This window comes from Chionomys nivalis, chromosome 6, assembly GCF_950005125.1.
Source record: "Chionomys nivalis chromosome 6, mChiNiv1.1, whole genome shotgun sequence".
Lineage (NCBI taxonomy): Eukaryota > Metazoa > Chordata > Mammalia > Rodentia > Cricetidae > Chionomys > Chionomys nivalis.
The window spans coordinates 37,070,747-37,098,058 of NC_080091.1; the positions used below are offsets into that span (position 1 = coordinate 37,070,747).

The 27,312-nt window shown below is 40.4% G+C and overlaps 1 protein-coding gene across 1 annotated transcript in view; it reads left to right on the plus strand.

Annotated features, from left to right (window-relative positions):
- Positions 1–18,827, plus strand: part of Hormad2 (HORMA domain containing 2) — a 93,048-nt gene extending 74,221 nt beyond the window's left edge. The window contains exon 10 of the mRNA XM_057772859.1: positions 18,723–18,827. Coding sequence (XP_057628842.1) covers positions 18,723–18,827 — 105 coding nt within the window. The remainder of the gene's footprint in view (positions 1–18,722) is intronic.
- Positions 18,828–27,312: the final 8,485 nt, after the last annotated feature.

Sequence of the window (27,312 nt, forward strand, 5' to 3'; positions counted from 1 at the left end):
GCTACCACTGCCTGGTTTAAAAAAAAATGGCTTATATTGAAAAGCATCTGTTAGAATAAGTTATGATTTTTAAAAGTAAACCAAATAGCTGGGCAGTGGTGGTACACACCTTAAATCCCAGCACTCAGGAGGCAGAGGCAGGCAGATCTCTGTGAGTTCAAGGTCAGCCTGGTCTACAAGAGCGAGTTCCAAGACAGGCTCCAAAACTGCAGAGAAACCCTGTCTCGAAAACCAAAAATAAATAAATAAATAAATAAATAAATAAATAAATAAATAAATAAATAAATAAGCCGGGCAGTGGTGGTACACATTTTTAATCCCAGCACTTGGGAGGCAGAGGCAGGTGGATCTCTATGAGTTTGAAGCCAGCCTGGTCTACAAGAGCTAGTTCCATACATGCTCCAAAGCTATAGAGAAACCGCGTCTCAAAAAACCAAAAAATAAAATATAAAATAAAGTAAAAAAGAAAGAAAACAGGTTGAACCTGCCATGAGGAACCAGTGAACCAGTAAGCACTCCTCCATGGTCTCTGCAATCAGCTCTTGCCTTCAGGTTTCTGCCCTGTTTGAGTTTCTGTACTGACTTCCTTCAATGATGAATTTGGAAGTGTAAGCCAAATAAATCCTTTTTTTCCCAGATAGCTTTTTTTCCTTCAGGTGTGGTGTTTCAATACAGCAGTAGAAACTCTGACTAGGACAGACATGTAGATTGCTTCCACTTTGGCTATTGTGAGTTATACTATAAATGGTGTGCACATATCAGATGGTAGAGAAAGGCTCCACTATGAGCTATGTATGCCATTATACCCCATTATAAATTTTAGAATAGTCCTATTTTTATTTATGCAAGAAACATAATTGGGCTTTTTTTTTCATTGTTTATTAGGGAGGAGGCCTTGACACATATGTATAACTTAGAGGACAACTTTTGGCAGTCCGTCCTTTCCTTCCACCTTGTTGGTTCCAGGGATTGGACCAAGGTCATCAGGTTCAGCAGCAAACGCCTTTACCTGCTGAGCCATCTCACTTAATAATGAGCAATCCCATTATTGAAATTTTGAAAGAAGTTGCTTTGAATCTATGGTATTGACATTGTTAATATCAAGTCTTACAACCCTTGAATGTGGATGTATTTCCATTGTTTCATTGATATATTTTTTAAGAAACTCTTCCCACTAGGCATGGTGATGCACACCTTTTATCCCAGTACTGGGGACAGCCAGGCTATATAGAAGAAAGAAGAGGAGAAGAAAAACAAAGAGAAAGAGGAGGAGGGAGAGAAGAAAAGATAAGGGAAAACACTCAATGCTAAAGTTATAATCAAAATATTCTATATTTACTTCTAATACTTTTTTGGTTTTTGTGTTTTGTTTTTCAAAACAGGGTTTCTCTGTGTCGCGTTGGCTGTCCTATAACTCACTCTGTAGACCAGGTTGGCCTCAAACTCACAGAGATCCAACTGCCTCTGTCTCCCAAGTGCTGGGATTAAAGGTGTGTGCCACCACTGCCCAGTTTAATTTTTTTAATTTGCTTTTTTTAAAAAAATTGACTTTTTAAGCTATCTGAATTTTTTTCTAGTAGGAAGACTTTTCCCTGTATTGATAACCATTCAGTCTACTCTGCTCTGACAAAACTGTAATGTCATGTTCTTAGACACAAGTAGATGCTTTACAGTTGTTATTCTGTTAATCTACTCTTGTGACATTGTTACCATTCTCTAATTCTCACTTTGTGGTTTGTCTTGGCATGTGGAAGTTTAGCTCTCTCCCTTTATAATTCTCCTCTTTAAATGTTTCTACAGTAGTCTTTTTCTTCTGTATGGTTATTAGAATCCATGTAACAAGGTCCAACATGCATATTATTGGAATTTTTGTCAGGATTAGTTAATGTAATAATTCCTTTTGGGAACAATTGTTTTTACAATAATCTTCATGTCTTAAGGAATCTTATTTATTTGTATCTATATCTCTCTACCGCTGTGATCCTTAGGAAGTTCTGCATGTATGCTGTACTGGGACAGCCTCTACAGAGCAGCTCTTTGCAGAGCTGTAGCCACCGGTCGTCTTTGACTTGTGCCACAGCACTGCGCCCGCTCTGTGTGCTCACCAGTGTCTTCGGTGCTCATGTCCCTCCATTTCCCTCTTTTAAGCACATGTATGATCATCTAAACCCACCTGGGTAATGAAGACTGCGCTCTCCATGTTTAGAGGGTTAATGACATCAGCATCTCTGCACTTCCCTTTCCCACGTAAAGGAACAGTCACATATTTCAGGGCTTAGGAGATAGACACCTCTTGGGACCCAATTTTTAGCGTGCCAAGGAATGCAGTATGACAGGAGCGTCTTGAGGCAGTGAGAGTGATTGCAACTGTCAGTCACCAGGTGACTTGTACATGTGAGATCCTGTCTTTTTGTTTTCTTTTGTCTTGTTTTGTTTTGTTTTAGGCACTCTATCTGTGCCATTCCATTTACTCATTACAAGAATGCTGTGTACACCATTTTGATGACAGGGAAATGATGAACAGAAATTTAAGAGTCATAAGGAAAACTTGGGTTTAAAATAAGAGTAGTAATTCCGTTTCATCTGTGTTTAGGTCACAGTAGACTATGCTCAAGAAAGGAGTAATCCCCTGTAGCAGCCTGGAAGCCCTAACATAGAGTTCTGATGACCTCTCCTAAAATGTCCTACCTTTGTTTCCCTCCTTTTGGATTGAAGGAGTAAATTATAAGGAACACTGAGTTTGATATCAGGAGACCTGGATTATACTTACTAAATGTGTGAAGTGGATAGGATATGCCATGTCAATCCTCTGATCGTCGTCTCCACATCTGTAAAAGAGGAATTTTCTAGTTTTCTTTCTGTGGTAAATACCATAACCAAAAGGAAAGGATTTATTTCAACTTACAGGTTACAATCCATCATCAAATGAAGCCATGGCCAGAGCTGGAGGCAGGAACTGAATCAGATACCACAGAGAAATGCTACCTACTAGCTTGCTTCCTCTCGCTTATATAACTGCTGTTTCCTTTTTAGATTTATTTATTTGTACTCAATGTGTATGGGTGTTTTGGCCGCATACATGTCTGTGCATATGTGTGTAGTACCTAGGGAGTTCAGAAGAGGGTGTCATATCCTCTGAAACTGGAGTTATAGATGGTTGTGAGCCATGTGGATGCTGGGAATCAAACCCAAGTTCTCTGGAAGAGCAGCCAGTGCTTTTAACCACTGAGCACACAGCTAATTTTCTTATATAGCTAAAGCTTACATTCCTGGAGATGGTACTGCCCGTAGAAGGCTGGGTATTCCTACTTCAGTTAGCAGAAAGAAAATACCCCCTTCCACAGACATGCTCACAGGCCAGTCTGAAGGAGATAATCTCAAAATTGTGGTTCCCTTACAATTTGTGTCAAGTTGAAAAAAAGCAGCACAAGGAATAAGGATATAAACAAAGGGAAACACTTATTCATTGCTGGTGGGAGTGCAAACCACTATGGACATCAGCATGGAAGTTCCTCAGAAAGCTAGAAATAGATCTGCCCCATGATTCAGCTATACCATTCTTGGATCTACTCCCAAAAGGATTCTATATCTTACTATAGAGATACTTAGCTCATCCAAGACCACTGCTGCTGCATTCACAATAGCCAGGAAATGGAAACAGGAGGGAATATGAGGAAAGATAAGGAGCACTAGAAATTTTTGAAACAAGGTGTAAGTAAACCTACTATGGTAGAAGCTTCCTAAAATAGATGCATAAACACATATAAGAGGAGTTAAAACTAAGGAATGGATAAAATGTGGTACATTTTAACAATGGAATTTTTTAAATTGTACTTAAATTTATATAATACATTTTGATTATATTATTTTCCCTTCTCCAACTCCTCTGAGATTCTGTACCCAACTGCATGTATTTATTCTTTAAAAACAAACACACACACACACACACACACACACACACACACACACAAAATGGAACCTGGAAGAATATTGGTTTTGCCATTGGAGAAAACTAATTTTCTTTTTGTCAACAGGTATCAATTACAAGTAGCTTCTTGGTTAGAGGTGGGTCTTTGTGTCCACTTCTCCTTCTCAGGGCTGGTATTTTGCACAATGAAATGTTGTTTGACTGCTAAAAATGAAATCACAAAATTCACAAGTAGTAGATAGAGCTGAAAATCACCATTTTTACTAAGGTGACCCAGACACAGAAAGACAAATGCTGAATGACTTCTCTCATTTGTGGATGTTAGCTTTTGAATCTTCAAATATCTATGTCTCATTTGGAATACTCACAAAGGTCAAGAAGCTAATAATGAGACATGGAAGGCTTCTAAGGGAGGAGGATAGAATGTAGTTGGGGGGCAGTTCCAAGGGGAAGGAAGATAGACTGCAATGATATGAAAGGAGTAATATGGAACAGGAAAGGCTAAATATGGTGGGGGTGGGACGACAGAGAAGGAATATGGATAAAGATTAACACTGAAGACTTTTGGAAGAATCATAAGGAAACCTACTACTGTAGATGCTTCCTAAAATAAATACATACGCATATATAAAAATAGTTAAAAGATTTACTCTATGCCAGGGCAATAATACTCCTACTAGATACCACAGGCTAAGAAAAATCACAGTGCCAGATGTAAGTTTCCTCTTAAAGGTTGTTAAGAATGTTCCACTTTTGTAGTTGTTAGCTAGCAAGGGTACATAGAATCCCAAACATTACAGGTTCTTGCCAGTACTCTTGGTTACCTTCCAGAACTTGATGGTAAGGCCGTATTGCTGAAGACACTGTGTACTTGTGTCATGGATCATGGAGAAATCAAACTGGTACAGACCTGAGATCTTCATCCATATCAGCTAGCTTTCATCGTGCTGGAAGGCACTCCACGTGCAACTGGAGGAGAAAAGTGAAATCAGGTTTACTCAGCTGTTGTGGCCTAGAGAGAATGCTCACTGGTACAATAAATGACCTGAATGTCATGGGAGTAGCCACTTTTTTTTTCTTGCATTTAAGGCTCATTCTACAAGATGAAATCCATACCTGGCACCATTATGGAAGCTAAAATCTGTAGCTAGAAAGGTCACAGGTCCTAGGGGAGAACCTACCACCATCATTCTGCTAAATAGACATAATATTAAACTAGCTCCTAAGGACTTGTCCTTATACCCATAATTCATCATATTTCAACCCTCATCAGAGAAACTTCTCTCAGGGGATGACAAAAGTCAAGGTGCAGAGAATGAGAGACTGGAATGCTCAGCACTAAATGAGGCGTTACATCTCATCCCCTCCTCCCAAGGCTCTGGGGTCATTGCAGAAGATGGGGTGAACAGATGTGAGGTGGTTTGAATAAGAAAAGCCCCTGTAGGCTCATATATTTGAAAGCGTAGTCACCAGGGAGTGGAACTTGGGAAGAATTAGAAGGATTAGAAAGTGTGGCCTTGTTGGAGGAAGTATGTCATTGGGGGTGGGCTTTGAGGTTTCAAAAACCCATGCCAGGCTGAGTCTCTCTCCCTGCTGCCTTTACATCAGGATGTAGAACTCTCAGCTCCTTCTCCAGCTCCATATCTGCCTGTGTGTTCCATGCTTTCTGCCATGATGATAGTGTAAGAGAGCCCCCAATTAAATGTTCTTTTAGAAGAGTTGCCTTGGTCATGGTGTCTCTTCACAGCACTAGAACAGGTTGTGAGAGTCAGAGGTTACGGATGACTTCAAGGATGTTTTCTGGATATGACAGAGCAGTTGCGCATGTGAACTGAAATCAGTTGTGCATGCACAAGTCCTAGACAAAATCCCGGCACTGAGAGGGATTAAAACATGAAGTCTTATGTCTAAGATATTGACCATAGATAGCTTCTGGGAGAAGAATCAGTTTTCTTCAAGGATGTCACTCCTAATAGATTGGCCACCCCAGTGGATGGTCACACACCCAAGAGTATATGGGCAGCACACATTAGACTTGAAGAGAGAGAGAGAGAGAGAGAGAGAGAGAGAGAGAGAGGGAGGGAGGGAGGGAGGGAGGGAGGGAGGGAGGGAGGGAGGGAGAGAGAGAGAGAGAGAGAGAGAGAGAGAGAGAGAGAGAGAACACAAATTTGTGTGGGCAGGGAGGGGGGATTGGTCTGGGAACCAAAGGTAAAAATGACCAAATAACATTGAATCAAATTCCCAAACAACTAAAAAATTTTTAAAGCCTAATTAAGTACTACTGGCCAATAAATAGTCTAATAAACAGTTCACAAAAGATGATAATACAAATGGTAAATAACCATATGATGGTATAAAATGTCTAGTGAGGACATTGTCTCTGCCATTATACGGTGGTTTCATTTAACTTTATATTATATATAGGAAGCTTCTACAGTAGTGGGCTACCATATGACTTCAAAAGCTTTGCTTTTAGTTACCTCTCCCCATATTCCCTTCTTTACCCTGCCTTTTATTCCTTACCCCATTTAATCCTAGCTTCCCATTCATTAATTCATTTATTTTTGCTTTTCAAGACAGGGTTTGCTACCTAATCTGTGTGATCATTCTAATTGAAATACACATATCCAAAGCTTAAAAGCTAACCTACACCTATAAAGAAATCATTTGTTTTGGGGTGTCTGGGTTATCTTACTGGGGTTGATTGTTTCTAGCCCCATTCATTTACCTGCAAATTTCATTTTTCTTACCAGCTGAATAACAGCACATTTTGTTGATGTATCGCATTTTCATCATCCGTTCATCAGCCGGTAGATACACAGGCTGTTCCCAACCCTAGCTATTATGGATGAGCAAGTGCCACTGCAGTCAGATGAAGAGTCCTTTGGAAAGACACTCAAGAGTAGGATAGCTTGATCTTGTAGTAGACTAATTTCAACTTTTTGATAAACCTCTACACTGATTTCCATAGTGCCTGTACCAGTGAGCACTCCCACCAGCAGTGAGTGAGTGAGTGTTCCCTTTTCTCCACACCCTTACCACCAATTGCTGCCATTTGTTTTATTAATCTTGGCCATTCAACTGGGGAAAGATGAAATCTTAAATTAGTTTTGATTTTCATTTCCCTGATGAATAATGATGTTGAACTTTTTAATAGTGTTTTTCAGTCATTTGTGTTTTATCTGATGAGAACTATCTGTTTAGATCTATACCCCATTTTTAATTGGGTTATTTGTTTTCTTTTTCAGTCCCTTGTACATTCTAGAGATACCAGCCCTCTATCAAATGTATAGTTGGTGAAGATTTTTCCCCATTTGGTAGTCTGATGCTTTGAGTGATGGTGCCCTTTGCTGCACAGAATTTAGGTCTTTTCATGGTCTTAGTATGAAGGTAACAGTGGCTTCATAGAAAGAATTTGTAAATGATTCTTCAGTTTCTGGTTTGCAGAATAATTTGAGGAGAATTGGCATTAGTTCTTTTTGAAGTTTGGTAGTATTCTGTGCAGAATCCATCTGGTCCTGAAATTTTTAGTGTTGATTACTTCTATTTTACTTGGGGTTATAAGTATGTATAATTGTTTACTTTTTTATTATATATCAAGAAATTCATCTTTTTCTTTTATGTTTTACAGTTTGATGAAATGTAGATTTTTAAAGTATATCCTTATGCTTCTCAGAATGTCCTTGGTGTCTGCCTTTATATCTTTAATTGTTCTGATTTGGATTGTCTTTCTGTGTCTTTTGGATGGAGCAAAGAGTTGGATCATGTTTTCTATGTCTTTTTATTAGGGAATTGAGATAGTTATTATTGAGAGTTAATATTGAGCAGAGCAGTGTGTATTAATTTCTGTTATTTTGTTGTGGTGGTATGTTTGCCCCCTCCTCTTTTTTTGATTATTTGTTTTGTGATTACTTGTTGTTTATGTCCTATTTGGTGTTGTTAACCTTTTCTTTGGATTGAAGTTTTCCTTCTAGTGCCTTCTGTAAAATTTGATTGGTGGGCAGAAATTGATTAAATTTATCTTTAATGATGAAGCTTATTTTCTTTATTCATCAGTTGTAATGGGAAGCTTAGCTGGGTATGGTAGTATGGGCTGTCATCTGTGGTCTTTGAAAACTTATAAGACATATGTCTGGGCCCCTTTGGTGTTCAAAGTCTCCACTGGAAAGTCAAGTGTTATTCTAATGGGCCTGCCTTTTTCCCTTGCAGGTTTTAAAATCCTTTCTTTCTTCTGCACATTTAGTGTTTTGAATATTATGTGTTGTGAGAAGTTTCATTTCTGGTTCTATTTGGTGTTTTCTATACCTCTTATGCCTTATTGAGTATCTCTTTAGATTGGGGAAATTTTTTTCTATGCTGTTATTTAAATTGTTTTATGCTTTTGACTTGATTTTCTTCTTCCTCTATTATCTACAGGTTTGGTCTTTTCATAGTGTCCCATATTTCCTGGATGTTTTGTGCCTGAACATTTTTTAGATTTAACATTTTCTTTGACTGAGATACCTATTTCTTCTACTTTGTCTCCAAGACTTGAAAGTTTCTTTTCTATGACTTTTAATCTCTTAGTGAGGCTTCCCTGCGAGGTTTTTGCTAGGTTTCCTGAGATTTTCATTTTGAGTTTTATTTAAGTTTGTCCTTTAGTGATTCTATTTCTTTGTTGAGTTCTATTTTTATGTATTTATGTTGTTTTCATATTTAATTTTCATAGTCTTTATCAAGACATTTATTTGTCATATTGTTAAGGTCCTTGAACATATTCCTAATAGCTATTTTGAAGTTCTTGTCTTGTGCTTCAGCTAAATCACTTTTATTGGGGACTGTTACAATATAATTGCTGTCTTCTGGGGAGGTATATTGTCTTGGTTGTTCATCCTGCCTAGTCCTGTAGCTGTTTTTAAAATAACCACTCAGAGGCTTGATATTAATTTCAAATGTTTGGCTGATGGCTCAGGCTTATTAGTAGCTAGCTCTTACATTTATATTAACCCATTTCTATTTATCAAAGTATTGCCACATGGCCATAGCATTACTGGTCTGCTGGGATTTTGTTCCTTTGGCAGCTGGAAGGTGTCTCCCAGATTCCACTTTTCCTCTCCTGTATCTCTGCTTGCATTTCCCACCTGGCTCTGTCCTGCCTTGTCATAGACCAAAGAAACTTTATTTATCAACCAATGAAAGCAACACATATTCACAGCGTACAGAAAGATATCCCACAGCACTAGAATCTAGACATCTGTAGTTAGGCTTGAGATGTTTCTTGATGTAGATATATGGTCTTACCATCGATGGGTGGGTAGCCTTTGATGGATGAGTTCCTATCTTTGGTTGCTGTTGCCCCAATCAGGGTCCCAGTCAAGTATATCAGCAATAGGTGTCCCTGAGTCCCAGCCAAGTATGGCAGCTGTGAGTCTTTGTTAGACAAAGCAGTTCTGCAGATTCCCAGGGAGTCACAAAGGAATGGGGATGGGCTAGAAAGAAAGGTTGAAAGGGGCAGCAAGGAAGAACTAGGGAACCCTAACTCCATACCAAGAGGCCAAGTCCAAAGGGGAAAGAGGTGAGCCGGGAGAGGGGTCCAGGCAATCAGGCAGCAGCAGGTCTAAGAGTAGTATGCAGAGACTGGAATAGAGGAGAGGAAGGAGGATAAAGCCAAGGATGGGACTGTGGGTCCCTTATAGGGCACCATTCTGTGGATTAATGTGGAGTCACGAAGGAATGGAGATGTGCTAGAAAGGGGTGGTAGGGAAAAACTAGGGGGACCTTGTGTTAGCACCAAGAGGCTAAGTGAGTCCCAGAGAGATGGAAGTAAGCTGAAAGTGATATATCTTAAAACTCTCTGAGTCCTAAGTCACCTGAACATTATTTTCACAAGTCTTTTATTGCCTCCTTTGCCTGCATTCTTGTGTGATGCTGAACAGGGCCATAAGCCACCGCTCTCGGCTGACCACAGTCAACTGATACTCTGTAGTGTACTGTGCTGCTAAGCTGAGACATTCATTAGCTTGGGTGTTTTAAATACATTTTACCTTAGTATATTTTCAGCATAATAGCAGATTTGTCATAATAAAACTCCATGCTCAATCAAGAAGTATCTGCATTGTAGGCAGAGGGCATATCTCTGTGAGTTAAGGGCCTACCCGATGGCAAGTTCTAGTCAAAGCGACCTGTTGAGAAGAAGAGGAGAAGGAAGAGGAGGAGAAAAATCTATAAATCCACTTTATCTCTTTTCTCCCAAATGTCAGAAAAACTATCCCTTCCTTTGCCCCGAATACTTCTTCCAGTATGTACTGCTGGTACAGTCTCCTCTATGACTTATTTCGCTTTTATGGGTGTCTTTCTTTGGGATGTCTCATCTCCCACTCAGCATCTTGAAAATGCACTCAGTTTTTTCCCAGCCATCCTAGTCACCCTGTTCACAGCTCCTATACCCTTAGCTTTCTCTGTCTCTCACCGTGGTCAGTAGCATTACCAGACAACAGCTACTTTGCCCTTTTTTCATTCTTTGCTTTTCTATCCTTGTGCTGGTTTCAGTGAACAGGTAGGTCCAAGTAGGGCTTAAGTTTAGGCTTTCATTCTCGCCTTACCCTTCTGGCCTGTCAGTATTCCCCCGGGAACCTTGCTACTACCCTTGCTTTTGCAGATCATTTCTCCTTTGAAGTAGTGTCACTACTTCTCAGCTCAACCTCTCCCATACCCTTCACACTACTGACCTAGATATCTGTCTAAAACTGATGAGTTTTGGGAACCATTTGTCTACACACCATTTCAGGGTGTTCGCAGTCCATTGCCCCCATCCTTTCCTGTACTTGTGTTCCTCTATCTAGAATGTCACCTTTGCAACCCTCTTTCCTGTGCCATTTGTGTGGTGAGTGTCTGTCTACTTGTAATTCTTAGTTCAAGCTTTATGTCTTTGAAACCTTGACATGTCTCCAGAAGAAAAATGACTAAGATCTTTTTGGAACGTTTTGTTGTTGTTTTATTTTTGTTTTTCAAGACAGGGTTTCTTTGTGTAACAGCCCTGTCTGTTACTAGTTCCTGTCTGGAACTAGCTCTGTAGACCAGGCTGGCCTTGTACAGAGATCTGCCTGCTTTTGTCTCTTGAGTGCTGGGATTAAAAGTGTGCGCCAACACTGTCCGGCCTTAAACATAGCTGTTATATATTATCCATCCTGTCTGTTTTTCCTCCCAGGATCTCTTTAAGGACATAGGGTGCATTTTGATCACCTTTGGCTCTAGAGTACTTAGCACAGTGTCTGCAACAGAAAGAGTTCTCAAACAGCATTTATCAGATTCAGTCATTATAAAACTTTACTTATTTAGACAGGGTTTCACTATGTAGCTCTAGCTGTCCTGAAACAGGTTATGTAGACCCTGACTTTGAACTCACAGATATCTGCCTTTCTAGGGACAGTGGTTCTGGAATTAAAGACATATACCACCACACTTGAGTTCATTGTGAGACTTTTACCTTAGGAACATGAAAAGATAATTTATATAACAGCTTCTTGAGGTAAATGCAATTATCTAGTTAAAACGCTATGAAGAATACACATTAATCTCCTAAATAAAACTAGTCTTGGTTCAGAACCCTTTTCTGTAATAGAATATAAAGAAATTAAACAAATGAACAAAGCTTTCCTAAGGCCCCGTAACACATTGGCATTTCCATAGCTCCCCTGAAGTTGGAGATAAGTGTTCTCTGTAAGCATTTGCCTTGACACTGTTCATTCATTATAATGTTAACATGACCTACATTTATGCTCATATCATTTATTTTTAAATTACTGTTAATCTTTTCATGATGCCAAAAAGATAAATGGGAGAAGAATCAAACTGATATCAATGCTGCAACTTCCTTATAGGGGCACAAACTCTGGACTATAGAACTTCTTAACTTGGGAAATGACAGAGAATTCATAGTTAAGGCTTGGTTATGAATTCACACCAGCGAAATAACATTTTATAGAAAAAGCATTTTTTGCCAAATCTGACCTAAATAATAAGTTTAGAGTAAACAAAATTCATTGCATTCTCATCCAAAGCATGTAAAGTTCTCTGTATTTCCTGGATGCCTGGAACAGCCCATCCCTTGGTTCCCCATGCAGGTCTACCTCCTGATGCAAGATAATTACTGTGGCCTGAACTGCTCACTCTTGCTATATGGAAATATATCGTTTTCTTTCCAAAGCCTGAAAGACCTGGCTTCCAGCTGGTTGACACCTGGAGATTATTTGATAAGTTAATTTATACTAACATAATATTGAGTAATAATTGGAGGATATATAAAACCTAGCCCTGCGAGCTGCTCTTATAGAGGGACATTTCTCACTGTCCCATATACTTTTCTTGTCTTTTTTTTCTTTCCTTGTTTTTTTATAACTCAGCAACTTTAAATCTGCTGAACTCTGTTGCAAGTGACCTCTCCTTTGTCTCTGCCACCTTCAGCCTGGCAAACTGCTGCCCATTCTTCACGACACAAATCAGTATCTTTTCTCTGTTCTCCTTATTTCCCAGGCTCTTGGCTTTCATAAAGTTTTATTGTTTTTTTTTTATTTATTCACTTTTCAGATGACTTTTCAGACCAATTCAGTGCACCCAGTAGTCTCTGGGGTCCTGATCACCCCTTACCTCTCAACAGCACTTGATACTGCTGACCACCACCTTTTTATTTTCTCCATCTCCCTTTCAACATCGCTTCCCCCTGGGTTTCTTGACATAACAGTCTGCTAGTAGTTTCCTGGGTTTATCCTCCCTCAGCCTTGTTTGTTGGCTCCTCTTACCAGCTAATTTCTAGATGTTGGAATTCCTTAAGGCTGTGTCCTGGCCCCTTTTCCTTCTCACGCTCTGCTCTCCTAATAAGCAAACACTTCCACACCCAGGGCCTTAATTATTCAGGCAGCTGACTCTCAGATTTACATCTCTAAAGCAGAGTTTTCTCCTGATACTCAAATCTCTGCTTACCTCTGTTCAGTATTTCCCTGTGGAAATTTTGTAGGTACTCTATTCTCACCAGGTTCAAAATCCCCATTGTTCTTTAGTTTAGAGAATATCACCTTCATTTATACATTAAGCAAACTAGAAGTCTATGGTTATTGCTGATGTTCCAAATCTCTTTTACCATCACATGCAGCGACCAATCTTCTGACTTCTAAATATTTATCTCAAGTTTGACTTCTCCACTGCCACTCAAGTTATCACCTGATCACAACAGAATGCAGGTCCATCATCTTGCACTCACTTGATGCCTCTGCTACATTTCTACATTGCAAACATAGTGCTGTTTAAAGATTCATTCATTCTTAAGTCTCTTATACATTCAGGGCACTTCCTAGATGTTGCTGATTCAAATGTGACAAAAACGGCATGTTTCTAATCTAGAATTCTATAGATTGTATGTTTGGATAAACATAACTTGATTGGGATTGTGTTTGTTTAAATAAAGCAAACTATTTTTCTTTGCTTTCACACCTCAATACAAGACTTCTTCCCCCTTTTCTGTGTATGTGTGTACATTATATGTGTATATGTGTTCCAGGATACATGTATATGTATGTGTGCCTCTCTGTGTGTGCATATGCATGCTAAAAGTCAATATCTGGTACCTTCCTCAGTTACTCTCCAATTTATTTTTTGAGACAGTGTTATTAGGACCTGGAGCTCACCAATTCAGCCAGACTGGCAGACCATTGAGCTCCAGCAATCCACCTATCTTTGACCCTCACCCAGAACTGGGGTTATAGATGTTACTACTGTACCCCGCTTTTACATGAGTGCTTGGAGACATGAACTCAGGACTTTATGCTTGAGCAGCAGGTACTTTACCCACTAAGCCATCTCCCAGCTCCAACGCAGAAGACTGTTATGACTTGAAAGGTATGAGGATTTCTCTTCACCAAAAAGTGAGCTATCATTTCTGCTTGCTCTAACCAGTCTGGTGTCCTCTACCTCAGTTCAGTTCTGACACTGTCTATGTAAAGTGAATCCTGAGCCCCCAAGCACACACACTTCAGATACCAGTTGCAAGCTACAGATATTTCTTTTTCCTGTGCCCTTGACCCATTGGCACAATTTATGATTCCAACAGCTCCTTGAAGTTCAGATTTGTTTGAATGGCTCATAGAATTCATGGGGACACACTATGCTTATAAAGGGTATTAGAAGGTGCACATGGTGGAGTATAGGAGAAGGGGCACAAAGCTTGCATGTTCTCTATGGGTCAGTAACCTCACGGGCTCATTTGGGAATATAATGCTAACAGACTAGATGAAGGAGACTATTATGTCTTCGTTCAGTCTTGTTGACCTCTCTTTGCAGCTTCCAGTTATGAGACAGATCACTGTCTGAAATGAAGATAATATCTGCTGTTATTTACCTGTCATCTACTATCAGAGAAAGGTCAGAGAAAGACGGAATATTTGAGTTTCTGTGACATGCCTTGAGGCATTAATTAGTAGCTAGAAACTGGAGAACTAGATATATGTCTGTAGTGATATCACAGGGATGGACAAAATTTATTTGGTGAAATAATTTTTCATCAGAGTCAGAACCTACAAGTGAAGATATAAGAAAAAGTATTTTAGGCTAAAGTACCACATGCAAAGGACTAGAATCGAAAGGGAGCAGGGTATGAAATGAAAGCACAAGGTTGCATTTCAGACGTGACCAGAGAAGTGAGGAGATTCTCACTCAAGGGGTCCAGTAAGCTCTCACCTGGCCTGCCAAAGTGTGTAGCACTGTGAACACTTTCCTGAGGAAACAGGAGTTGTAAAGAAGCATTACTTCCAAGCAGACAGCCAAACCTGTAGTGATGCCATTGGAAATTACATTCCAAAAAGTAATGGAATCAGATTGCACAATCCATGGGAAGGGACTTTTATCACTCATGTTCACTTAGATTTGTGTCATAGACAGTAATTGCTGAAAGGATGGATGTCTGTTTGGTTAATATAGCATTGTATTATATTGTAATCATGTGCTTACTGACTCTTCACAAAGCTCAATCCTGAAAATTGACTTTGATTATTTTCTTTATATTACTAGATATATTATTCTAGTGCCTGGCTAAAACATCAGTTTCAAAGACTGGGAGATATCTCATTCAGTACAAGTCTTGTCAAACACAGACCTTAGTCTAATCCCCAGAACCCACTTGTTAAATAATAATAATAATAATAATAATAATAATAATAATAATAATAATAATAAAAGCCATACATGGTGTATGTGCTTATAATCCCAGGACTCAGGAGGCAGAAACGGGCAGATCCCTATAGGACTTGTTGATCAGCCAGACAAGCCTAATCAATAAGCTTTAGGCCAGTAAGAGACCCTGCCTCAAAAACAAACAAAATGGATGGTACATATACACACACATACATGTATACCTCCAAAAACACAAATGCGCACACACACTCAGTTGGTCAATTTCAGTATTGCATGTGTTCATTCCATTCAGGGAATAATAAAGGGTTCCTGCTTGAGGCTAGAAACTAAGAATGCAAAGATGACTAAAATATTGTTTCTTATCACAAGGACTGGGAGGAAGACTGGTAAGAAGGACTGGTAATTCTTTATAGTAAGTGTTACAAAGGGGTAAGAACACAGTACACACAGCTGTCGGGATGGCAAGGAAGATAGTAGAAGCTGTAGGGCTACCATGTGCCAGATGAAAGGAAGAGAAAATAATAGGACTGAGCATAAAGGCGGAGTCTGAAGGGAGAGAAGGGCACATTTGGAGATCTGCATGAGGGCAAGTGGAAGCTGTAGAGAAGGGCCGAGGCAGGAAAGCTCTGAGCTTCATCCTGGTGAGTGGGGACTTGTTAGGAGTGAGTAATGACACAGAAGAATGACTAGTCAGATGCGGTGGATACAACACTGCTTATATTGAAGACTGAAGAGTAGGTTAGCCAAACAGCAACTATAAATGGGAATAAATGACATTAGATATAGTAGAAAAACACAGATGGGTGGAAAATTTTTTCATATGATATATTCTGATCATGCATTCCCCTCCCCCACCCTCCCCACTTCCCTAACCATCCAACTCAAAGTCCGTCCTTTCTTTAGATAACAGACCAAAAAACAAACACACACATACAAAACCACAGAAACACAAAATCAGAAATCATAATATACAAGCAAAAAACCAATAAGACAAAAAATAGCTCAAAGCAGTATGAGACAAAAAGTTTATAAAAATGCCATCGAGTTTGTTTTTGTTGGCCACACAGATGGATTTGAGCACTGTTAAGATAAAATCAACAGGATTTAATATATCAGAGTGAGAATGACAAGGTGGCCATGGATGAATCACAATTTTTTTTAATTTAGGGTTTTTTTTTTAGATTGGAATATGATTGTGTCATTTCTTCCTCCAGACGTTCTCTTACCCCATTTGCTCTCTTTCAAATTCATGCTCTCTTTTTCTTTGCCATTAGGCACACAAATGCATGGTGGGGTGTGAGGGTGTGGGGGTATGTGTGGGGGGTGATATAGTCTTAAATATATAAAGACAGCTTGATCAGTTCATATAATGTTAGTTGTATGTGTGTTTTCAGGGCTGACCATTTGGTATTGGATAACCAGTTGGTGTGCTCTTCCCTGGGAAGACTATTTCTCCCACTCAATATCCCTTAGTAACCTTTAGTTCTTTGCCTAGGGTTGAGGCCTCATGAGCTTTCCCCCAGTCTCAGACTTTTAACTTGAATACCTTAGGTGTAAACAAAGATTGGGAGAAGGCTTACAGAAGCAGGTGATGAATTCCAATCTAAGACATAGTATGGTTGGGTTTTCTTTGGAATGACTATGTAGAGACTTATAGTGGGCTGTTAGATATACATGCAAGTGTGGGGTTTAGAAGAAATTTACATTGAACGCTTAACTATAAGGGCTTGTTGCTTATGAAATGAAATTGATTCCTAGGAGATAATAAAGTCACTGGGGGGGGATAGAAAACAGAAAAGACAGCTAAAGAGAAAAAGATGGGACAATATTCAAATAAAAGGCATTTCTAAGGCAATGAATATACAGGGAAGTGTAACAGTCATTTACAAAGAAAAGACCTTTCACAATACTATCTAAATACTGCAGATCAGGTGGCTGTCCTATCTGTGCATAAGGCAAATCCTGTTCTTAGGCTTCTTAAGCAGAGAATGTTACTAAATTAACAATGGAAACTAGTGAAGTACTGCACAGCAGAAAGTGTATCCTTTGAGTTTTTTTCAGGTCCATGTGAATTTTGTGATTTAAGTTTTATTCTCTATGAGACACTGAAGTCCAAGGTGGCCTTGAATTTACAATAATCCTACAATCTTCCAAGAACTGGGGTTAGAGATATGAGCCAACATGCTTAGCTAAGAAACACCTTAAGAACTGTATGTTTAAAAATACAGCAGGGCTAGAGATGTGGCTCAGGTTCACTACATCAGCTAGCTGTAGTGATATACACCTGAAATGTCAAAACTTGGGAGATGGAGACAAGAGGATGAGAAATTAAAGCCATCCTATGAGGCTTGATCATTTCGGCCAGCAGTCTTGAGGTTGTTCTAGACATAGAACTCAGACATCTGGGCCATCAGAAAATGCTGTGGAACAATGGTCTTGTACTTTGTAAAGATTTGTCACTTGTATTTTAATAAAACACTGATTGGCCAGTAGCCAGGCAGGAAGGATAGGAGGGGCGACCAGGTAGGAAATAGAGGTGGGGCGATGAGAACAGGAGAATTCTGGGAAGAGGAAAGACGCAGTCTGCAGTTATCACCCAGACCAAGAGGAAGCAAGATGGGACTGCCTCACTCATAAAGTTATCAAGCCACGTGGCTAAACACAGACAAGAATAATGGGCCAATTTAAGATGTAAGAATTAGTTAATAAGAAGCCTGAGCTAACAGATCAATCAATTTATCATTAATGTAAATTTCTATGTGTTTCTTTGGGGCTGAACGGCTACGGGATCGGGCAGAACAGCAATCTCTGTCAACAGTTATACGATATCAATAATAGCCTGCATCTACTACAATAGAAAAGAGGAATAATGTTGGAGCCTCTTGTATTCATTCTGAGAAGTCTGGCTTTAAAATATACTGGGTTACATTTACCTTCCACAGCACCAGAAGATGTGGGGGTGGGGGGACGTTATTCCTTTCTAGCAGCTGAATAATATACAATGCCCTTTATATCTTTCTTGGAACTCCAGGCATCAGGGGTTGTCTGGCAGAACATATATACCTCCACTTACTCATTCAGTTGAGCAAAAATAAGCCCTAAGATCTTCACTAAAATTGTCTTATTGTTGATGATTAGTAATAATTTACTGATGAGCTCCCCTGTAATCAATAATATATCCTTTTCTGCAGCTGAAGGGGTCACTGTCCTTTGTAATCCTTTGTTAAACAGTTGCAGAAAAGACAAGGTTGTATTCTCTGCTAGCTGAAAAAGGGATTTACATTATGTCTGCCTCTAAGTAATCAGTGCCCTAGATCTCCCTTGACCCTTACTTGCTCCTTGTTGGCCCCACACCTTGATCAACAAGCCTTCCCTCAAGAGTTGGATGTGCTGAATTCACTAGAGAGGGCCAAGACACTGTCCCAGAAACTGGCTGCCTCCAGGGGACTTCAGTCCTGAAATTTGGAATGCCAAATTCTGATACTGGCAGCAGGGTTATGTGCCAGGCCAAAAAGACCACAGGAGAGCAGCAGGTTTGGATCCATTATGCACACTTAGTCTTCCTGTCTTCTACATGTCTTGTGTAGATGTCACATCTCTGCTGAATTATACTTCTCTTTGGTGATTCTCACAGATTCAAAGAGTGAATTTTGTACACATTGAGTCAAGTTTTGAAAGCTCCGGGAAGAAGAGGAAGGTCAGTGAGCCAGTGAAAATCCTCATCCCTAAAAGAAAATGAAACTTCGGTGCCTTTAACTACATCTGTTCTGCAAAAACATGTATGAAATAGTGTAACAGGAAAGTAAGTTTTTATCACCAAACTTTTTTTTAAGTTTTTGCTCAACTTTTTTTACCCAGTTTACTAAGCTGCCAAACTGTTGAGAAGGACATGGGTTCGGTTTGCCAGAAGGAAACAAGATCACCAGGGCTGTTGTGGGTTGGCATTATCTCACGGCCAAGTTAGAGATGAGACAGACTTTGTATTTGCAAAAGAACCACAGCAGCTATTTTGAAAAGAAATAAGTTGCTGTTCTTAAAGAAGAGGGTTTTTCTTTACATAATTAAACTCTCCAGGTATCTGGACTTCTGAGAGATAATCTGACTTGTTGTAACCTGTGTGTTGGAATCCTTCTATAGATTTATTAAAACTCGCACAGAATGGCATAGGATATGCATGGAGGTGATTGGCCAGACGTGATTAACATGTTGACTTCAATCACAAAGTTGACCATCAGCATGTGGACCAAGATGTCCTCCCTGTGAAATTCCTCAGCTCTGGGCCTAGGCCCTGTTTTGTTGGCCACTCCCAAACAGCTGACATGCAACAATTCAGGAGCTTGGTTCCCTTGTAAAACCTATGTTGAATATTTTCCCAAAAATATTTGAGTTTATCAGTCTGTAACTTGTAGGTGATTCTATTTGTCCTCTCCCTATTCTAGAAGAATTTTGATAGGCTTAACAATTAATGTGATATAAACAATAAACGAGTTAAAGAATTGTTTTATGATTTATGTAACATTGAATTTAATAATTGAACTTAATAAATGGGATAGATAAGTATTAAATGTGTATGCTTTACATGTGTGTGTGTGTGTTTTATTTGCCATGGTGTATGGGTGGTAATTAGAGGACTACTTGTTAGAGTTGGTTCTCCCCTTCCATCATGTGGATTCTGGGGACTGAATTTAGGTCATCAGATTTGGCAGCAAGTGTCCTTATGCACTGAGCCATTCACCAGGCCTGCAGGGCGTTCTTTACTCGTCATATCTCACACTTGGTGCTCTTCTCACTTAGGTCAGTATTTCTCCAAGGCAGTGTGCTCTCAGCATGTGGAGTGCTTATCACACAGTATGGTTTAACTGAACCTAACCAAACTGTCAGGGCTGAGTCCTGTGGAAAATTCTTAGGATTCTATCACAGAAGTTGAGATCGTATGACCTTTGAAAAAAGAGTATCTCTGGGCCGGATGTACCTTAGTCTGCAGAAGTCTGTGGTACAGAGGAAAGTCAAAGTAGCCTGCCTGTCTAGCACTGCCCTTTGCTGGACTTTCGTTTGTTTCTGAGGACATAGGGCTGAGTATCAGTTGAAGCCTTAAACCTGAGTAAAGCACAAGGACTGTGGTGGAAGAGGGGTTGGATTTCCCCGCCTCGCGTATTAAGTAGTTTCGTGTAAGCCTGCTCTGCCACTAAAAGGAGCAGGAGGGGAAAGGTAATTGGGTTTATTATATCCTTGATAGAAGTGTAGCCTGAGTCATCATAATTTCTTTTAGGAGAATCACATAAGGAGATTTGCTGTCTAGTAGAGGGATTAGGTTTATTTTGTGTCTCTCCTGAGGGCAGATCCAAGACCAAATCTGTAAAAGCGTCAAGAGGTCAGTTTGGCTAAGAGTAAGGAAGAGCTCTTGAGCTGCACAGGTCTCAGGATTTTGCAGGGGCTGTCTCATAAGTTGACGAGCTGAGTCACCACAAGCTGTGAACACACAGGGACTTCACATCTATGGGGTCTTTGATTTACAGAGCAAATGAGTTATACAGAGTAATTAGTCAATCTGGATTTCAGAAGGAATCATTTTGTTTAAAAGAATTTAGCTCACAATTTATGTTTACTTTTATTAGAAACTTAGCCTAAAATTGACAGTGATCCTTAAAGTTTAAAAATTGTCTGTAGTGATCTGACTTTATCTTTTAATTCCCCCATTCTCAACTAAAGAGTTTCTCACTGCCGTTGGGTCCAGTGTGATTCTGATGCAGTGAGTACATGAGGTGGGAGAGAAGTTGCTGGATACCTGTCCTTGGTAGCAGCGCAGGGAAGGGGCTCTATTATCAAGAAGATCTGAGAAACAAGAATGTATGAAATAGCTGGTTTTACACTGCATAGCTAGCTCTTACGGGCTAGTTATCAAGGACTGAAGACATTCAGTTTCATTCACTGAAAGATTTATTTAAAGGAAAGAAATCCTTTAGTCTTTCATTTCTGTCCCTAGCTGTCAGAAAGTGAATAAATACAACTACATCAAAAACTAGAAGAAAAGGAAAAGAGGGAAGGAGGGAGAGAACGGTGGGGAAAGGAGCGGTGACACCATGAGAAGCCAGCTGCAGGGCAGGACCCCGCATTGTGCTCTGCTGGCCCTTCACTCACCCTGGCTGTGCTTGCTTCCTCAGCACAAAGATTAGAAGACGATAGCTTAGAAACTGGGGCATTGTTAAACTAAAACTCATGTGGGGAAGTTTGACTTTGGCGAGTGGTTTGCTCTCTGTACAGAAATTAGTCTAACTAAAAAGAAATAGGCTGGGCTCAGCGTTGCCTCTAGCCTTTGAAGCCAGGCAACAAAACCACACCTTCGTTTCCCCTCCTGCAGGTCCCTCTGGTGTCTAGGCTCTTTCACTCTCCAGCTCACATCTGCCAGGAAGAGGCTGGAAATGGTATCAGTGTCAAAGTTGCACTGAGATAAGTTCAAACTTCTGTGGTATTTAAAATTCTAGAAACATTAGAGCTCATTTTGAGTGTAACTGAGAATTGTTGATTTATGGCTTCAGAACCCACAGTATGAGATCTTCAGTGACTTCCACAGATTCTCATAGTAAAAGCAATGTTCAGTTATAATGAATGTCATTTGGAAGGAAGCCCAAGTGACAGTCTAGCTCTGCACACGTGAGTGAATACCTAATCGTGTCCTCTTTGGAAAGTACTAGTTTGTTTCTGTGGTAACATGCTAACTGTGATTTGTATATTGAGGTCCTTGCTGAGATATGATATACAGTTTTCAGTATCTATAGACTACAAGGGTGTAGTTGAGGGCATGATTGTTTTGTTTGTTAAAAACTTTTATTTTATTTTAAATGCCATGGTAAGGTTAAGCGTCTATCCCGAGTGAGACTTGAAAGGAGCTGGAGAGCACAAGTGTCCCACAGTGCCCACCTGGGTGGACAGTGAGTGTCTCTGCAGATAGGGCTTCACTTTGGGGGCGCTCAAGGGTGCTCATAGTTGCTCTTTTTTGTTGTGTTTTAGTTTGGGGGTTTGTTTCCTTTTTGTTGTTATTGTTGTTGCTGCTGCTTTGTTTTTTTTTTTTTTTCTCTCTCTCTCTACATAGTCTCTCTACATAGATCTGACTGTCCTGAAACGTGCTATGTAGACCAGGCTGGCCTAGAACTCAGAGATCCGCCTGCCTCTGCCTCCCTGGTGCTGGGATTAAAGGCGTGCGCCCACATGCCTACTGAGATTCCTTCTTGTGGGAGATGATGTCTTACAGGTGTCCCTGGCTCACTGTGTACAAAGTCAGGAAAACTGTCCTGATACCCAGCTGGGAATTGCATGGAAGACTTGCTCTAGGGTAACCCGGCAGTTAGGAAAACAGGCCGACCTATTCAGGGTCAGGGTTTTTCTGTAGCTCCAGTATGATACCTTTGAATCTTCAGTGAAGTCTCACTCAGTGTTCTAGACTGACCTCATCTTGACCCTGGTTTTCAGCTCTACAAGCCCTTCTCCCCAAGGAGAGAGACAAGCTGAATGAAACAGCAAGAAACATCTGGAAGGCACTGAAGCACAGAAGCTTTCTTTAGGGGTCTCAGATACTTCGGAGCAAAAATCTAGTGTAAAAATGTCTTTGAAATGTTGACATCTGGTTCTTCCACTCTCTTAAAAGCTGTAGAAGTTTGGTTTCATTTGGATGAAGTTTCCCATCTTCCTTATAGAAAGATAGTAAAGAAGAAGCCTGAGTTATCCAGGCCTGGTGGTACACAGCTGTAATCCTAGCACTCAGGAGTCTGAGGCTGGAGGACTGTGAGTTTAAGCCCAGTCTAAGCTACACAGCAAGACTCCATCTCAGAGAAAGAGGGAAGGAGGGAGGGAGGGAGGGAGAAGAAAAAAAGCAAGAAAGGAAGAAGAAAGAAAAAAAATCACATGCCTAGGATACTAAATTCAAACCTGACTACTATTTTCTAGACAAGTTATTTTACCTCTCAATGAAGCAAGAAAATCAAGCAAACTGCCAAGTAAGCATATAGCTAGGGCTCCATAGCTGCTCAATGTGTGTGCATGTGCATGCGTGTGTGCATGTGTGTGTCTTCCTCAGTCTCTTGTCCACCTTATTTTTTGAGACAGGATCTCTTGCATACCTGGAGCTTGCTGATTCAGTTAAGCTGGCTAGACAACATGCTCCAGGAATCTGCCTGGTACACCTCCCCTACACTGGGATTACAGGCAAAGACCACCACACTTGCCTTTTTACATTCATGCTGGAAATACAAACTTAGGTCCTCAAGCATTTGCTATTAAAACACTTTCTAAAGTCCTCAAATTGCTACTTTAAACTATAGTGTGTCTTCAAGAACTGTGGGTCATGGCGTCTTTTTTTTTTTTCCCCTACTAATCATCTTTTCTAAGCTTGGAGCTGACCCTTGATCCTGCTTGCTCCCGATGGCCTTGGGTCTCAGCATCTCCTCGCCCCTCTCCTCAGAATGGAAACTCCCTTTCCTTCAGGACAGTTTGTGGAAGGGAAGCAAGCTGCCCCCCCACACACACATTTTAAATAGAAGCTAAGAAAATGAACGTTACCTAAGGACTGTGATATGGAAACAGACTGAACACACAGAAAGAGGAAAGTTTAAGGAGAGCTTTATTCCACCTCCAAACACTTAAAGTGCTGTTAGGAAACTCAGAGAACCATAGGCACATTGTGTTCCAGAGACCAGACACAGAGCAGATGAAGGAAATGGAAGGGAGTGAGGGTTTCTCCTCCGTACTTCAGCAGAGTGTGTGGCACATGGAAGGCATGCAGCACTTCCTGATTTATTAGCAATTAGAGCTGCCAGTGCTCACTACTTCTGGCGGGAACGTGCTTCTAAACACAGTTTCTAGGAAGTTGTTCCTTTGCATGCGAGGAGAAGAAGTTCAGTACTGAAATCCGCAGCTGCAAAGTTGTGTGATGCTTTGTATTAATGGTAGGATTTCAGCAGAGATTCTTGGAAACAAGAATACTTCAAGGTCCTGTCCCCAAAAGACAATAAAGTTTAAAACCAAGGTTCTAGAGTTGACAGCCTGGCTGGGCATCCTCTAGTAGTCCAAGTTATTGGGGTAAATTATTTATCTGCTCTCCCTATGTCTCCGTCTCCCTGCCTAAAATGAATCTTTTTCAGTTAAGTAAGTCCTCTTACTATAGCAAAGCAAAAGACTGGATGGCATGCAGATTGTCATGTAACTGCTCAATAAATGTCAGTTACAGTGTATTATCTGACACTCTGGCTTCTTCTAAGCATTTTTTTCAACTTTTCAGTATATTAAGGGGACTTTGTAGCCTTTGTAGCATAAGTAACCTGAACTTAGTTATTTTGCTAATCAAATGACAGTCTTGGGTGATATTAACCAACTCTTTGAATCTCCTGTGAGCAAGTTTTAACACAACAAGCAGTAGGCTCTCTGGTACATAGTTGATGAAATACAGTCGCCCTGCTAATGTCTGGCAAGTAGTAGATACACAGTAAATATTTGTTTAATAAATTGATGAACTTGGCAGAGTTCTTATTATTTCCTACATTTTATTTGCTTGTTTGTGATTAGGTAATACAGTCACATGACTTAAAATTCAAAAGATATATCTATAAAAAGACATTGCTTTTCTGTCCTCTAACCACCTAGTTCCCTTCCCTAAAGGTAACTGGCATAACCACTTTCTCATATAGCTTTCCAGGGCTATTTTAGGCATAGACAAGCAAACGTGCTTGCTTACGCACACTTATTTCTCTGTTTAAACAAATAGCATCATGCACTGATCTAGGCATGATTATTGAGGTGGCTGCAAATGTGTGAGTGAGTGGAAACATGCAAGGAGGAATTAGAACAGAAGGCACTCAGAGGCAGAAAAGTCAACCAGAGATCAGTAGCGTTGATACGCATGTAGGGTGATCAGGGAAAGAATCTTGTGAAGATTCTTTTCAGTTACACTAGGATAACTATCAAGACATAAAGCATTTCTATCATGTTTTAAAAGAATACTCTCGTGTCCCTTAGCAAACTAGTCTACTTCACTGGGCTCACAGACCCACCCCTCTCCTTATTAGAGTACAGGACCTACCGACTTTGGGAGGACTTGAAGCAGGGCTAATCACAGCATTGCTCCATGTGCTAATTCATTCAGTACTCCCATAAACTAATCGAGTAGCTAAGACAGAGATCACGTGGCCAGCGTGGCACAGCTAGTCAATATCAAAGTCATAACCGTGAGACCAGGACAACCTTTAATCAAGAAGACACTCAGGCTCCAACACAACGACCTTGGTGCAGTTTGACAAAGGTATGTTTGGGGTGGGGGATCTTATGTTAGTATCAAAAGAACTTGTTTACAACCTTCAAGTGCTAAAAGCAACCAACTGCCTTCCTATGTAGGTGCTTGTCAGTGAACAGAATTTCACTTCATTTGTTGCACACCAGACTGGCTGCTTCTAAGAAATTATAAAATCTAGAACCACCTCTTTGTGTTAAAGAACTGACGTGGTCAGGTCATTACTAAGAATGACAAGTATCTCTGCCTATCTATGGGTTCCATGTCATTCTGAAACCACAAGGAATGTGGTTAAGTCCCCTGGTCATCCCTCAACAAAGGTTTATCAGTTTCACTGTTGTCTGCAAAGAGCCTTCCTCTTGGACTAAGATGTTAGTTCATAGTGATGTCCAGCAATGGGCCTTCCCTACAGAATAACCTATGAGAGGAATGAACTGCATTAATGTTAAGAAATGTCCCAACATATGGAAATGTCTCCTCAGGTGGAACAGTATCAGAAGGAATCCACTGAACTAAACTATAATGGAGACAAGTTCCCGTCAAAGAAGTACTGATTTGTTATCATCTGTCCTGTGAGTGCCGGGCATGGTAGGTCATAACTGTAACTGCAGCATTTGGGAAGCAGAGGCAGAAGGATTGCTACAAGTTTAAGAATAGCCTCATCTACAGAGGGCCACCCTGCCTCATATTTTTTTTTCTTGTAGAGATACAGCCTACAAAAAACAGCATAGTTAAATGTGAATAGTGGGACCAATTTTCACTCTCAAGTGGGTTTTGTTAAATATAGATCTGATTTTCCCAAGCATTTCAACTATTTTGTATCACCTGTTATTTTAGGCCAAAGTTTGCTGTCTATTTGTATTCCCGGTTAACTTTGAGATACAATGTTAATACCATTTTTAAGTTAAAAAGATACTTCCAGTCAGCACAGAATGAACCAAAATGACATCAGAGTGCATGTGCACCTGCCAGCATTTCAGTTTTGAGAGAAGTGGCCTATCCCTGTTGCTTAGCTCCAAAATGTGAAGTTTTCCTGATTTCCACCCATAGTCATAACCAACCAGGTGGGAGAAGCATGAGCCCCGCTGAAAGTCTTCTCTGAGACTGGTCTGACTCTTCCTGGGCTCTCGGGCGGCTTAGAGGAGGGCTAGTGAGCTTCTGGGGAGAGCCTGAATCCGTGAGTCCAAACGGACTCACAAGAACCAGAGATGCTCAGACCGACCAGTTCTCGGCTCCTCCTCTAGAGGCTCTGGGACGACTGCTGAGGAAAAGTGAGATCCCTCTGAACCTAGTCACTGTTTACCTGAAATGCAGCCTTTAGGCTGCGGCTCAAGGGACAACCGCTTTTACTAATGCAATCCATTCCTAAGCATCGCATACAAAACAGTCGTCCTCGGCTTTGGTTTGGTTTGCCGCCACTCTTTACGAGACTGTGGTAAACCAGGGCTCTGGGGCCCACATCTGCAACCCTAGCCCTCTGGAGGCTGAGGCACAGACGGTGACACACCCTTCAGTGCCCAGCAGTCACTGCAGTGGACAAGCAACACAAACACCAACACGGCTCTAGCTTTAAAGAAGCAGTTCCCAACCTTTGGGGTCAAAGTAGCAGGCATCCTGCATATCAGATATTTATATTATGATTCATAGCAGTAGCAAAATTAATTATAAAGAAACAACTAAATGATTTTATGGTTGGGGTCACCACATGAGGAACTGTAGGTATTAAAGTGTCCCAGCACTAGGAAGGCTGAGAACCACTGCTCTAGCTCGTTAGTCTATAACACTTCTGACGGAAACTGTTCAGCCAATTCTGTAGTGAAAAGATGAACAACCAAAAGCTGTCAGGTATCAGTATTATTGTAATATTCCCTTTATCAAAACCCTGTAACTGAAATTTATAGGTAAGAATTTACAGTAAGCAGCAAGTACTTGGAAACTTGTCCGTTAA